The following is a 15,849-nucleotide window of genomic DNA, read 5'->3' as shown; positions in this document are numbered from 1 at the left end:
TGTCCAGTTACCCCCGGCTTCTCTCTGATGGCTCGGGTTCTAGAAAGACTAGACTCTTCCAGGGCGTTGCTGCCAACCTTCCCAGGGAGGGGAAGGTTTTCTCTCGATGCTGTGGGTGTCCGCTTCCTGGGCCCTTCTGGAGAACTGGATCCCCCAGGTACGGTTACAGTCCAGGCCCCACAGGCTTTGAGTTACGGCCCTGCCAGGAAGCAGGCAGCCCCAGGAAACAGGACGCTGGACAGGCCTTCTGGATACTCTTACAGCCAGAGTCCACAGAGAGGGAGGAGTGGACAGGGTCATGGTGTGCTGCGTGCTCTAAGGTGGAGACTGGGAGGCTAAGAGGTTGTCGTATCCATGGTAACCCGTGTGGCTTTGTCCCCATTATGACACTCTTTATGGCGTTTGGTTGGCATAGTACATCTAACAAAGACTGAGGCTCTGGACAATGTGAGGCCAACCAGCATTTGTCTTTGTGTGAGAGATTTCCATAGTGATGCAGCAATGATCGTGGTGTTTAAAATCTCAGCAGCAAACACTTCCCCTGCTTAGCTGGCTGGCCTTGAGGTGCATAGACAACGCCTCCCTTGGAGTGACACAGATGTGGCTATGGTTGTGGGCATGGCTAGGAATCAGAGTGGCGTGGAGAGGCGTGTGACCTTGGGAGTCTCGGACCAATCGGTGTACTGTAGTGTACTGTGACTTGTCTGGCCTCTGTTTCAGAGTGTGTTGGACTGAGACTGTCTGCCTGTCTGCCATCAGCTAACACAGTGCGATCTGTCTTTAAAATAGCTGTCCAGTGTTTCCAGATTTCTATGAAATATTACCTATAGTTAATTACAATATTAGTGCAATCGTTTTTCTTCCATTAATTGTTTATTACGTATGTTTAAAAGCAGCTTTTCTGTGTTTGAATGGTGTGGGCATATACCGGTCAATTAAAATATTCATGACAAGTAAACAGCTGATTGGACTGCTCAGCCAATGAGACGTCTCGGACGAAAACATGACATCTTCTATGAGGAAAAAGCAAGCATTTTTTAAACAGTCTGTTTGAGATACAAATTTGTGGTGGGGCTTTTAGTGCTGAGCGATTAACCGACATTTCATTTTTATTTTCCCGGCTATTAAACAACTTATTTTTTCTGTTTTTTTCTGAACACAACGTGCAGTTTCTCTAGAGAGAAATGAAAGTTGTCGTTTTTTATTAAGCAAATATTGAGCCTAAAGACTGTACGGTATGGGGAGCAGAGAGAACATTGTCTGGCTGCTACTGCCTGAGCAGAGATGAGATGATTACTTTTAAGGAATGAAAAATAATAAAGTCATCAATTAAAAACGTTTATTACTTCAATGTAATTTCCTGTTTTTCAATTGATGTCTATCCAATGTAGATCTGACAGAGAATGGAATATTTTCTATGTTTTGGCAATTGAATGTTCACTATTTTTTACTTTGGAATTTCTATTAAAAAGCTCTAAAATAATTTGTATGTAATTATTTCATAATGCATTTCATGATTAAATACAAATTTGAAACCGAAATTGAGAACGTAGATATTTTTTGATAATCAAACTGAAACCAAACCGACCTCAAAAAGCACTAGTCGCTTAGAGGCTTTTGAGGTGTTTTTTTTCCTAATTTGTACTTTGGACACAAGTACGAGTATAGGATGAGTCAACAACATTATTTGTGTACAGGTTAACAGATTGAGCTTTTAAAAGTGACATTTTCACAGGACAGTTACTTTAACACATTTCACCCTGACTCTTCTCACCACACTCCTCTCTCATTTCTCTCATTCGTATCTTTAGCCTGTCACTGTTTGTATTCACGAGGTGCTGTGATAACGCTTCTATTCTGGTCCTACTGTTACGATCTGCTGTGTCAGCAGCCTGCTGTGTCCTTGTCAGTCACCCCCCCCCCCCCCCCCCCCCACACACACACACACACACACACACGTTTCCACCTATAAAAGATCACGTTGAACTCAATAAACCCCTCCCTGATTGGATAGTTTGGTTTGAATGCCATTCTGATGAGGAATAAGGACTTGTGTGTGTTTAGGAGCTTTGAACTGGAGCGGGCCACCTGTGTCTTTACCTCAACCTTTTCTGCCATAATGAAGGGTCATTGCCAGGCTGACATTCACCTAATTGGCACAGAGACAGGCAGGTGAGGGGCACCCCTGGGACTGAGGAAGGACCCCTGTGGGTCCCATGGCTCTTCCCACCTCCTACTGTAGCTTAAACCACAAGGCAATACTCAATAGTGGTGTTGAGACTGCTCTGAGACTTTAAAATGTCTCGTCCCTTTTTAATCCAACCATTTGAACAACCAATTGGGCTGAAAGGTTGAAAACATAGAATAACATTTAATTGAATCACTACCTAGGGCAGCAGAGAGCCTAGCAGTTAAGAGCGTTGGTTAAGAGCATTGGGCCAGTAATCGAAAGCTCGCTGGTTCGAATCACAGAGCTGACTAGGTGAAAAATCTGTCTATATGCCCCTTGATCATGGCAGTTAACCCTAATTTCTCCTGTAAATCGCTCTGGGTAAGGGTGTCTGCTAAAGGAGGAACATGTAAATGTGCCTTGGTTTGTACTTTATCTGAAGCCAACCACAGTTATACTTTAGTGACACCTAGTGGCCAGGGTGGTGTAGTTTTTAAAATGATCTATATGCTGCATGCGTTTGTGGGAGGGCAGGGGGAGACCACATGAAAAGGGAGTTACCATGGTCCGACAGTCCCAGAAGTTCTTTCTATCACTCCCCAAATTGTCCCCGTAAACCTTTGGCCGTCACTTGTGGCTGTGGGAATAAGTGTACATCTGTTTGCTCTCCTCTCAGGAGAGAAACACACTTTTGGCCGACTGGCAACATATCAAATCAACATTTCTTTGTCAGGTGAAATACTTACAAACTTAACCAACAATGTGATTTTAAGAAAATACCTATAAAAAGTAAGAGATAAAAGTAAGAAATAATTAAGGAGCAGCAGTAAAATAACAATAGCGAGGCTATATGTAGGGGGTACCGGTACAGAGTCAATGTGGAGGCTATATACAGGGGGGTACCGGTGTGGAGGTAATTGAGGTAATATGTATATGTAGGTAGAGTTATTAAAGTGACTATGCATAGATAATAAACAGAGAGTAGCAGCAGTGTAGAAGGGAGGGGGGGCAATGCAAATAGTCTGGGTAGCCATTTGATTAGATGGTTTGGGGGTAGAAGCTGTTTAGAAGCCTCTTGGACCTTAACTTGGCGCTCCGGTACCGTTTGCCGTGCGGTAGAAAATGACTAGGGGGGCTGGAGTCTGACAATATTTAGGGCCTTCCTCTGACACCACCTTGTATAGAGGTCCTGGATGGCTGGAAGTTTGGCCCCGGTGATGTACTGGGCTGTACGAACTACCCTCTGTAGTGCCTGGTATGGCCAAACAGTTGCCATACCAGGCAGTGATGCTCTCGATGGTGCAGCTTTAAAACCTTTCGAGAATCTGAGGATCCATGCCAATTCTTTTCAGTCTCCTGAGGGGGAATAGGTTTTGTTGTGCCCTCTTCATGACTGTCTTTGTGTGCTTGGACCATGTTAGTTTGTTGGTGATGTGGATGCCAAGGATCTTGAATCCCCCAACCTGCTCCACTTTAGCCCCGTCGATGAGAATGGGGGTGTGCTCAGTCCTCTTTTTCTTGGAGTCCACAATCAACACCTTTGTCTTGATCACGTTGAGGGAGATGTTGTTATCCTGGCACCACACGGTCAGGTCTCTGACCTCCTCACCATAGGCTGTCTCATCGTTGTCGGTGATCAGGCCTACCACTGTTGTGTCATCGGGAAAATTACTGATGTCTAGGGCACCTCCAGCCGGCCCACTCTGCCTGTATGAGTAGCTCTGGTCAGCCTGTGTGCTGCTCCAACGACAGACCATGTTATTGGAGTGGGACACAGTGAGCCACAGACAGTGAGTGGACATTAACTTATTTTCTGTAGCTGTAGTTTTATTGTCCTTATACCCCATAATGACAAAGCAATTAAAAAAAATAATAATAATAAACAACTAAAATATTACATTTACATAAGTATTCAGACCCTTTACTCACTACTTTGTTGAAGCAGCACCTTTGGCAACGATTACAGCCTCAAGTCTTCTTGGGTATGACGCTACAAGCTTGGCACACCTGGATTTGGAGAGTTTCTCCCATTCTTCTCAGCAGATCCTCTCAAGCTGGTTGGGTGGGGAGCATCACTGCAGGTCTCTCCAGAGATGTTTGATCAGGTTGAAGTCCGGACTCTGGCTGAGCCACTCAAAGACATTCAGAGACTTGTCCCAAAGCCACTCCTGCGTTGTCTTGGCTGTGTGCTTAAGGTTGTTGTCCTGTTGGAAGGTGAACCTTAGCCCCAGTCTGAGGTCCTGAGTGCTCGGGAGCAGGTTTTCATCAAGGATCTCTCCATACTTTGCTCCATTCATCTTTCCCTCGATCCTGACTAGTCTCCCACTCCCTGCCACTGAAAAACATCCCCACAGCATGATGCTGCCACCACCGTGCTTCACCGTAGGGATGGTGCCAGGTTTCCTCCAGACGTGAAGCTTGGCATTCAGGCCAAAGAGTTCAATCTTGATTTCATCAGACCAGAGAATCTTGTTTCGCATGGTCTCAGAGTCTTTTGGCAAACTCCAAGCGGGCTGTCATGTGCCTTTTACTGAGGATTGGCTTCCGTCTGGCCACTCTACCATAAAGGCCTGATTGGTGGAGTGCTGCAGAGATGGTTGTCCTTCTGGAAGTTCTCCCATCTCCATAGAGGAAATCTGGAGCTCTGTCAGAGTGACCATCTGGTTCTTGGTCACCTCCCTGACCAGGGCCCTTCTCCCCTGATTGCTCAGTTTGGCCAGGTTGGCCAGCTCTAGGAAGAGTCTTGGTGGTTCCAAACTTCTTCTATTTAAGAATGATGGAGGCCACTGTGTTCTTAGGGACCTTCAATGCTGCAGAAATTGTTTGGTACCCTTCCCCAGATCTGTGCCTTGGCACAATCCTGTCTCGGAGCTCAACAGACAATTCCTTCGACCTCATGGCTTGGTTTTTGCTCTGACATGCACTGTCAACTGTGGGACCTTATATAGACAGTTGTGCCTTTTCAAATAATGTCCAATAAATTGAATTTACCACAGTTGGGCTCCAATCAAAAACTTGAGTTACAGACAAATTACTACTGGAAGACATACTAAATGTAAATATTTCTCTCTCTACGTCTCTCTCTCTGTCTCCCTCTCTCTCTACATCTCTCTGTTTCTCTCTCTCTCTCTCTCTCTCTCTCTCCATCTCTCTCCTTCTCTCTTTCTCTCTCTCCCCTTCTCTCCAGGTGTCCATCCCTGACACCAGTAGTGCCTGTATGCGTGCGGTGTTGGAGTTCCTATACTGTGGGCTGGTGACGGCCTGTCCTGACTGGGAGCCTATGGAGCTCATCGTCCTATCCAACCGTCTGTGTCTGCCACGCCTCGTTGCCCTCACAGAGCAGCATGTTGTGGATGAGCTGCTCCAGTGTTTGGTGAAGGGAGTAGACATTGACGGACAGGTGCTTGCTTACCTGGAGTTGGCTCAGGTGAGTCTCCAAATTCATCTACAACTACTCACTGTATATTCTCAGTGACAGTTGTAGTGAAGACACTGTTACTGCAATACAGGTAATACTGTACGTGGTGGTATAGAATGTTCCCTCCAGTGAAATAGTAACTGACATCCCTGAACGATATAGAACTCTGTTCTACAATGACAGGTGACATTAGTCTTAAAAAGCCATTTGTCCACTTCTCATTCAAGTTCATCTTTCTTATTTGTAAAGTAAGAAAGTTTGAGGTGTTCTTCCTTGTCATTTAAACCTTTTTGATGGACTGCTCACCTATTCATTCATCCCTGGCAGTTCCACAATGCCAAGCAGCTTTATGCCTGGTGTCTCCATCACATCTGCACCAACTACAACAGCGTTTGTCGCAAGTTCCCCAAAGACATGAAGGTCATGTCTCCAGGTACAAACCAAGGCCCTCTCTCTCTTCTCTCCATCTCTCTTGTCTCATCTCTCCTCCCTCTTGTCTCATCTCTCCTCCATCCCTCGCCATGTCAATAGATAGATTACTCATATTAATGTAGTGCTTGTTTGTTTTTTGCTTTAGAAGTGCTTTGAGATTTATGTCTGTTATGAAAAGCAATATAGAAGTTTAATCAATTTTTATTATTCTTAGCTTGTTTTGTACTGCCTGTCCCACCTCCAAACCCCAACTTCCCTTCCCACCTCCCCTCCCTCCTCCAATCCCCAACTTCCCTCCCTCCTCCAATCCCCGCCTCCCCTCCGTCCTCCAATCCCCAACTTCCCTTCCCAGTTCCCCTCCCTCCTCCAATCCCCACCTCCCCTCCCTCCTCCAATCCCCACCTCCCCTCCCACCTCCAATCCCCAACTTCCCTCCCACCTCCAATCCCCAACCTCCCTCCTCCATTCCCCTCCAATCCCCAACTTCCCTCCCACCTCCAATCCCCAACCTCCCTCCTCCATTCCCCTCCACTCCCCTCCTCCATTCCCCTCCACTCCTCCATTCCCCTCCTCTCCCCTCCTCCATTCCCCTCCTCCATTCCACTCCCCTCCTCCATTCCCCTCCTCTCCCCTCCTCCATTCCCCTCCTCCATTCCCCTCCACTCCCCTCCTCCTCTCCCCTCCTCCATTCCCCTCCTCCATTCCCCTCCTCTCCCCTCCTCCATTCCCCTCCTCCATTCCACTCCCCTCCTCCATTCCCCTCCTCTCCCCTCCTCCATTCCCCTCCTCCATTCCCCTCCACTCTCCTCCTCCTCTCCCCTCCTCCATTCCCCTCCTCCATTCCCCTCCACTCTCCTCCTCCATTCCCCTCCACTCTCCTCCTCCATTCCCCTCCACTCCCCTCCTCCACTCCCCTCCTCCATTCCCCTCCTCCATTCCGCTCCTCCATTCCCCTCCACTCCCCTCCTCCATTCCCCTCCTCCATTCCGCTCCTCCATTCCCCTCCACTCTCCTCCTCCACTCCCCTCCTCCATTCCCCTCCACTCTCCTCCTCCATTCCCCTCCTCCATTCTGCTCCTCCATTCCCCTCCACTCTCCTCCTCCACTCCCCTCCTCCATTCCCCTCCACTCTCCTCCTCCACTCCCCTCCTCCATTCCCCTCCACTCTCCCCCTCCACTCTCCTCCTCCATTCCCCTCCATTACCCTCCTCCATTCCGCTCCTCCATTCCCCTCCACTCTCCTCCTCCACTCCCCTCCTCCATTCCCCTCCACTCTCCTCCTCCACTCTCCTCCTCCACTCCCCTCCTCCATTCCCCTCCTCCATTCCCCTCCTCCATTCTCCTCCACTCTCCTCCTCCATTCCCCTCCACTCCCCTCCTCCACTCCCCTCCTCCATTCCCCTCCACTCCCCTCCTCCATTCCGCTCCTCCATTCCCCTCCACTCTCCTCCTCCACTCCCCTCCTCCATTCCCCTCCACTCCCCTCCTCCATTCCCCTCCACTCCCCTCTTCCATTCCGCTCCTCCATTCCCCTCCACTCTCCTCCTCCACTCCCCTCCTCCATTCCCCTCCACTCTCCTCCTCCACTCCCCTCCTCCATTCCCCTCCACTCCCCTCCTCCATTCCGCTCCTCCATTCCCCTCCACTCCCCTCCTCCACTCCCCTCCTCCATTCCCCTCCACTCCCCTCCTCCATTCCGCTCCTCCATTCCCCTCCACTCTCCTCCTCCACTCCCCTCCTCCATTCCCCTCCACTCTCCTCCTCCACTCCCCTCCTCCATTCCCCTCCACTCCCCTCTTCCATTCCGCTCCTCCATTCCCCTCCACTCTCCTCCTCCACTCCCCTCCTCCATTCCCCTCCACTCTCCTCCTCCACTCCCCTCCTCCATTCCCCTCCACTCCCCTCCTCCATTCCGCTCCTCCATTCCCCTCCACTCCCCTCCTCCACTCCCCTCCTCCATTCCCCTCCACTCCCCTCCTCCATTCCGCTCCTCCATTCCCCTCCACTCTCCTCCTCCACTCCCCTCCTCCATTCCCCTCCACTCTCCTCCTCCACTCCCCTCCTCCATTCCCCTCCACTCTCCCCCTCCACTCTCCTCCTCCATTCCCCTCCATTCCCCTCCTCCATTCCGCTCCTCCATTCCCCTCCACTCTCCTCCTCCACTCCCCTCCTCCATTCCCCTCCAATCTCCTCCTCCACTCCCCTCCTCCATTCCCCTCCACTCTCCTCCTCCACTCCCCTCCTCCATTCCCCTCCTCTCCCCTCCTCCATTCCCCTCCTCCATTCCCCTCCACTCTCCTCCTCCATTCCCCTCCACTCCCCTCCTCCACTCCCCTCCTCCATTCCCCTCCTCCATTCCGCTCCTCCATTCCCCTCCACTCTCCTCCTCCACTCCCCTCCTCCATTCCCCTCCACTCCCCTCCTCCATTCCGCTCCTCCATTCCCCTCCACTCCCCTCCTCCATTCCCCTCCTCCATTCCGCTCCTCCATTCCCCTCCACTCTCCTCCTCCACTCTCCCCCTCCACTCTCCCCCTCCACTCTCCCCCTCCATTCCCCTCCTCCATTCCCCTCCTCCATTCCGCTCCTCCATTCCCCTCCACTCTCCTCCTCCACTCTCCCCCTCCACTCCCCTCCTCCATTCCCCTCCACTCTCCTCCTCCACTCCCCTCCTCCATTCCCCTCCACTCTCCCCCTCCACTCTCCTCCTCCATTCCCCTCCACTCTCCCCCTCCACTCTCCTCCTCCATTCCCCTCCACTCCTCTCACTTGTTTTTTTCACATTTGTTTTTCCTCCTTTATATTCACACTTTCCCCTCCTGCGTCCTGTTCTGATGTTATTTGTCTCTCTCTCTCTCTCTGTCTCTGTCTCTGTCTCTCTCTCTCTCTCTGTCTCTGTCTCTGTCTCTCTCTCTCTCATTCACTCTCTCTCTCTCTCTCTCTCTCTCTCATTCTCTCTCTCTCTGTCTCTGTGTCTCTCTCTCTTTCACTCTCTCTCTCTCTCTGTCTCTGTCTCTGTCTCTCTCTCTCTCATTCACTCTCTCTCTGTCTCTCTGTCTCTCTGTCTCTCTGTCTCTGTCTCTCGCTCTCTGTCTCTGTGTGTGTGTGTAGAGAACCAGAGGCACTTTGAGAAGCAGAGGTGGCCTCCAGTGTGGTTCCTGAAGGAGGAGGATCGCTACCTGCGCTCTCAGAAGGAGCGCCAGCGGGAGGAAGAGATCCTCCGTAAGCAGCACACCAAGAGGGGCTGGTGCTTCTGGAGACACCCGTCCTCCTCACCCCACGTCTCCTGAGGCTGTCGCCCCTCCATGACCCCTCCTAACCTCAGACTGAGGAGGCCATGAGCCTACCACCCCTCCATAACGGGAGAGCCAAGTCTCACCTCTGTATGATTGTCTGTGGTTGTACTGGGGACCAGAAGTCCTCACAAGGACCATTTGGACAACTGGGGACATTTTGCCAGTCCCCACAAAGAAAAGGGCTATTTTAAGCTTAGGGGTTAGGTTTAGAGTTACAATTGGAGTTCAGGTTAGAATGAAGGTTAGGAGTTAGGTTTATTTTTAGGGTTTGGGGTTAAGGTTAGGGTAAGTTTTGGGTTAGGATTTTGAATGGGAATAAATGTGTTGGTCCACACAAAGGTAGTAAAACAAACGTGTGTGTGTGTGTGTGTGTGTGCACGTATGTGCGGGGTTCTCCACCCCCACAGCTGTAGGTCAGGCGTGGGCAATTTTCTATACCCCAGCTGGCCGCTTCTTGCCGGGCCGCAGTCCAGTGCTGCCTCTTCCCCCTGAGCTCCACCCAGCCACCAACCGGGGGTGATGGGACTGGGAACAAGGGCTCTCTCTGTCTCTCAGTCACACAGATGCTAAAGACCATTCCACAGACCACTGCGAAGACTCCCCTATGGGGAGGTTACCTCTGCCTTCAAGTCTATTCAGACTGTTAGAATACAGGACCAGACCGTTAGCCAGAGGCGCTGGTCCAACACACCAGGAGGAACGTTTCTGTTTGGTTTTCTTTCGCTGTGAGGTCTGGTCAGGGGTAATGACACACACCACCCAAAGACACACGCAGTGTTGAAGACCCTGATGACCAAAATGGCGGCAGGGATTTCAAATTAGAGTAGAGCCGATCCCAGACCTGGGTGTTTTGCTTCAGAGTCTCTGACCACCACTTATGCCTGTCTAACTTCTCATCCATAGACTTTGTCCTCCATTTTGGAAAAGTTTGACACCATTTTGTTTTCTTTCGGGTCTCATCCCAGTGAAGCTCTGTGTTGGAGGTTTGAATCCCAAATGTTGTCCTAGGGTACCTAGACTGTTCTAGAATCACCTGTCTCAAAGGGAGGGGGAATAAAGGGGGTAGTCTAGGTTTAGGAACCTGCTCCAGCCCAGCAGATGGCTGGTGGTTCAAGCACGCATCATGACCCCCCCAACCCCCACATAACACTAAGAGGAGAGGCCAACAGTGCTGAACAAACTGACCAAATCCCCCTCAAAGACATTCAAAGTGAACACTTGATAGCAATTCTGGATCAGAGGGCTATTTGATACCACTGCCATGGGAGGGAGTAAGAAGCAGAACTGAACAGAGTTTTTGCTCTGCCTTGATTGACCACTAGGGTGCCCCTCAGCCAGCCTGCCTTTACTCATCCTTACCACAGGGGGCAGCACTGCTCAGGGTACCATCATCAACCGTCACCCGGAGCAAACAGGAGTTTTCTCCCCTACCTGTTTATATCCTTGATTCCAGTAGCTTTTGACTTTTTTATTTTATTCCAGTTGTATTTGAAAGGCAACTTTAGCTGTTTGTCCTCACATAGTGTTGAAAGGTATTATACCAAAAATGAAGCTGTGACATGTTCTCTCCCTCCTGTCTCCTCTCCTCCTCCGTAACATGGCAAATATGGGAGGAAAGGAAAAAGGGATTAGGAAAGGAGGAATAATCTTTTGATCCCTGTCTGTGTGTCTTTAAAGCTGCAGTGTCAGGTAAAACCCAAGTGTCACTGCAGCACATTGTCTTTCACTCCTCTAGCTGGAATTGAAAACGGTGCTCAATATGTCTACTAAAAGACACTATGACACACACACACACTTACATACATACACACACACACACACACACACACACACACACACACACTTAAACATACATGCTCACCTTGTTCCTTTTCTGTCCACTAATTTTGAAATGTCAGCCCAGTCCTTCATCAGTGTTAATATGCAGGAACCGGATCTACAAAGATAATGTTACATTCACATCTGATGCACAAGTGTCCTATGAACGGTTTAGGATCTCTTGGAAAAGCTTGAGGGGTTTTGGGTTATTTTTCCTTATCCAAAGGTGTGTGGCAGTCTAATAGGCGTTGTGTTAGTGAATATATTCAGAGTATTATTCATTTCAATGATGGTCGTTTCAGTATGAGTAGAGTTGAATCTTAACATTAAGTTAAATACATCATTTGCAATACAGTATTAGACCAAATATTGGACTTGCTTTTAGTTCCAGGGTGCAGTTTTATTTATTTGTGAGGGAGTGTGATGTTTCAATCAGTTGTTAACAAAGAGGATGCAGTTCCAGCTTTTAGTTGAATGCTATTGGAGTTGGATGTTGAACTGCTGAGGAACTCTTCCTAACCCACCTTTAAGATCTCCGTGAATCCACCACAGTGTATCAGAACAGGCGTGTTATTTTCTTCTCTTTAGGAGTGAATGTGGGGGAAAAACAAGACTTTTTGACACGTTTTTTATGAAGCACTGTTGTTCTATTTGTGGCTTTGAGATTTCCTGTAACATTTCCGTCATATAATAGGGGCTCTTATCCAGAGCGAATAGGGTTAAATTCTTTGCTCAAGGGCACATAGGCAAATTTGTCACCTCTGGGATCAGAACCAACAACCTTTCGGTTACTGGGCCAACGCTCTTACCCGCTAGGCTACTTGCCGACGGTGACTAACAGCGGGAGTTGGATAGATGGTGTGAAACATGGCTCGTTTTGCTTTTCTCCACAGAAGACATGTTTTGAGTCTTCAACGGCTACTGAAATAGCTGTACGGTAGGATCTCATGGGACCCAAGTGAGAATTGGGCTGACCTTACCAACAAAATATAGAAGGGAAAATAACCCAGGCTGACCTTACCAACAAAATATAGAAGGGAAAATAACCCAGGCATCTTAAAAATAGTCCTAGCGCCCCTATTTAGGGCTGGGATATTGGAACATTCATCTGGGGTTGACGTGGGGACATACAGATGTTTTCACTTCATGACCCCTTTCTATGCCCCAAGGAGGAGTTATTTGAGTCCTACTAATGGTAGACATGCCCTACAAAGCCTTCCCTCATGGTTTGTGCCTTAAAAATGTACATCCACTATTAGGAACCGAGTATACTCTTAAGTGTACAGTGTAGTTTTAAGGTAGTTGTATACAGTTACAGACAGGTTCTGCAAAGGATAATAGCTGAACTGATTGATTCAGTGTCTGGTTATGCTAACACACCCAGTCTCACCCCCCACCCAGGCCAGAGAGGCAGGTCTCTCCCTGGTCTGTCTCCTACAACTGAGCCTCCCTCTGTGGTAACAGACCCCAGCCCTCCTGGAGAGACACTGGGTCTACTGGTGGTCAGTCAACGACAGTCCTTAAATTAGTAGATGAAGGGGATTTCATATATTGTAAGGTCTGTTTCTGGTTGGCAAACTGATTGAGTCAGTCCCAAACCAGCAGAGGAGCCACTGTAAACCCCTAGAGACCCAGGGTTAGACACCTCTGACCTCACGGATACCAAAGCTTACTATGAGGATACTGGTTTCCTTGTGTGAATGATGGTCAATACTTGTGGGATGTGGTTATTAGTATTTTTGCATGGTGGCCTAATTTTGGCATTGTAATGACACTTTTCTCTTGACTTTTAATATTGGATTGCACTTTTCTTATTTTCTGTCGTTTTACCTCTGCCTTTTTGTGCTTGGCATGGACTACTTCTTTCAAAAGTTTATAAAAAAACAATGATATTTTGTAGCATGGGGTCTCCTTTTGTTTTTTAACTGTCCATGTGGTGTACTTGGTTTTATTGAGTGGGTGTCTCATGCTCACGGACAAAGACAAACTGGACTCAGTGATATTATTCATAGCATTAGTGGCTGACATTGAAGCCTGCGTCTATATTGTGGGAAGCCTCTTTAGTCGTAATATTCTAATTTTATATCATATTATTCTCCGAATAACATTGACGGTACACAGGAATTTTACAGAGATGTCTTGCTTCTTGTACACTGTTATAGCATTATCTTAGCACTGTTCTGTGGTGTTTTGGAAGCAGCAGGTTAGATATGAGACATGGTGTTCTTGGGTTGCCAACTGTTGGGCATGTGGTTGCCCCAGGAATTGACAGTGCTAGTACAGTACATAGTTGTAGTTTGCCACTCCAGTTCTAACACTATATGAATTCATACACCTTGAGAATGTCCCATTTATACAACGGGCTGCCTTGGGAGCTAAATGGACTGTTTTGATTGGACTTGTAAAACGATTCCTTGGCTTTGACCAGCCACCGACAGTTGAGTCCCATTTTCCCCTAGAGGCTCATTTCTGTAACATCACATTTGGTGTGAGATGATGGACTATTATTTGAACTGTGGTTACTGCACTACAGTCATTTAGTCCAGACTCTTTTATGGTGTCACTTTAACATCACCCTAGTTCAGATTAGCTATAGAGTGTAGTAGTACAAACTCAAGAAAACATGAGTGTTCCTATGAGAATTTGCTGTAGCATTGATTAAGCTAATATTTTCTAACATGACATTTATTCATGGAAAGCAACCATTGTTGTTTGTCCCTGGCCTGGCGTCTCCTGTGCCTTTTGAGATATTCTCACGCGGTTGCCTGTCTTCCCGAGCCCTCCTATAGGCTTGCCATGTGCATGAGGGGGCCTCCAAACCACTGCCTTCTGGGTTCAGGTTGGCACCCAAGCTAAAAACACACGCGCGCACATTCAACCAGGCAGCTTTCCTTCTTGTCTCTTAGTGCCTGTGGATCGACCCATCTTTCGTAAATCCTATGCTGTGTACCAGAGAGGCTCTGCTAATGAGGCCTACGGTAGTCTACAGTAGTAAGGCACCCGACTTGAGAGCTTACAAATATGTCACCCAAACCTTGTTACATCATCCAAACAAGCGAAGCTATAGATAATAAACTGTGGGAAAGACATTGAGGTCCAACAGATTTCAGATTTCGTAACAAACTGATCTTTTGCACTCGGCAGTCTGTCAAGGCCTGCACTTTCCGTCTATTATGTAGCCTTTAAACCATGTGTGTACTAATACATTATTAAACCAAGATTTACCAGCTCGCCTGAGCAGTCAGAAACAACTTCAACCCAAATATCTCTCTCTCTCTCTCTCTCTCTCTCTCTCGCTCTCTCTGTCTCTCTGTCTCCTTGGTAAAGGCTCTTTAGACAGAGACTGCGGTTGTGGGGAACTGGGCTCTTAATTTGAAATGTAGGGCGGGAGTCCCATCTGTAAAGACTGAGACACTTCCACAGCAGTACTGTGTCTACCATTTTGACTCGAAAAGGCAAAACTGCTCCTTTGCTGTAATGGTATTCCACAGTTAACTTTGTAAACCCAACCTCCACTTGTTTGACCCAAAGCTAGCTGTTAGCCTAGAGAATCCTGTCTCGAAAGTGGCCCAGGACATAGAGCTGGGAGGGGGAGAGACAGGGGCCGTAGTAGGGTGAAGAGGAATCTCTGCTCTGTGACTTTTCAGTGTGATTTATGCATATTATTATTATGCACTTTTGTTTCCCCCTTCTAATTTCATTTTCCAGTTCAAAGTGATATTAACTGCTTGTGTTAATACGCTTATGAAACACAACACACCACATACACAATACTAAGGGCTTATAAAAAAAGACAACAATCAGAATGTTTTGCTGCTTTTGAAAAATAAAAAAATCATTATTTAATATTTTTGAACCACTGTGATTTGTAAAAAAAAAAATATATATAATAATAATTAAAAATGTTTTTGTTAAAAATGTCTGCATATCTGTATTGTTCCTACACAATGAGTGCTGGGAGCCAACCTGTGGACCTATTGGAAGGATCCCTGCCTTGGCCTATACAGAGGAAAGCATGAAGATGTGAAGCTGCCGCATGTACGTACACACACACACACACACACACACACTGGCTCTTTGTCTCTGTTTCTACAGAGGCACATCTCTAGTGTCAGCTAAGCAACACACACACACAGCAAGTCACCTCAAGGTTTGTTATTAATGCTGCTGTTGTAGTGACCAGCCTCCTGTGCTGCTGTTATAGTGACCAGCCTCCTGTGCTGCTGTTGTAGTGACCAGCCTCCTGTGCTGCTGTTATAGTGACCAGCCTCCTGTGCTGGTGTTGTAGTCATAAATTAGATGGATTATCTCTCCAAGGTGGAGAAAAGGCAGGAGAAGATGAGAGAGAACTCCAGTGAAGATCATAGGAGACGTTGCCATTGGTCGTCTACTTCACCGATCACTTAGAAATGTCCTTGTTTTTGAAAGAAAATAGATATTTTTTGTCCATTAAAATAACAAAATTGATCAGAAATACAGTGTAGACATTGTTAATGTTGTAAATGACTATTGCAGCTGGAAACAATTGAGAGTGCGTTGAAATGCACAAATTCACAGCGCCGACTGGTCCAAGGAAGAGAGGAAAGGCTGCCAGATTTGGTCAAATGTTGACCATTTATTGTTCAGAATATATCTTAATTCTTTCTTAGTGTGTGGTGTTTGCCAATTCGCTGAGCCATAATTTGGTAGAGGGCGCTTCCCTCCTTTTCCGAAACAA

At 47.7% G+C, this 15,849-nt stretch overlaps 1 protein-coding gene across 3 annotated transcripts in view; it reads left to right on the top strand.

Moving 5' to 3' along the window:
- rhobtb4 (Rho related BTB domain containing 4) overlaps positions 1-14,978 on the top strand; it is a 69,702-nt gene extending 54,724 nt beyond the window's left edge. For all 3 annotated transcript variants that reach the window (XM_036979425.2, XM_036979424.2, XM_036979427.2), the window contains 3 exons: positions 5,358-5,597; positions 5,916-6,021; positions 9,130-14,978. In XM_036979425.2, coding sequence (XP_036835320.2) covers positions 5,358-5,597; positions 5,916-6,021; positions 9,130-9,308 — 525 coding nt within the window. In that variant the 3' untranslated portion in view covers positions 9,309-14,978. The remainder of the gene's footprint in view (positions 1-5,357; positions 5,598-5,915; positions 6,022-9,129) is intronic.
- The last annotated feature ends 871 nt before the right edge of the window (positions 14,979-15,849 follow it).

Source organism: Oncorhynchus mykiss, chromosome 6 (genome assembly GCF_057628025.1).
Source record: "Oncorhynchus mykiss isolate SJ-2025 chromosome 6, ASM5762802v1, whole genome shotgun sequence".
NCBI classification, from domain to species: Eukaryota; Metazoa; Chordata; class Actinopteri; order Salmoniformes; family Salmonidae; genus Oncorhynchus; species Oncorhynchus mykiss.
Note: the sequence above shows the minus strand (reverse complement) of the source record. Positions and strands in the feature narration are given on the sequence as shown.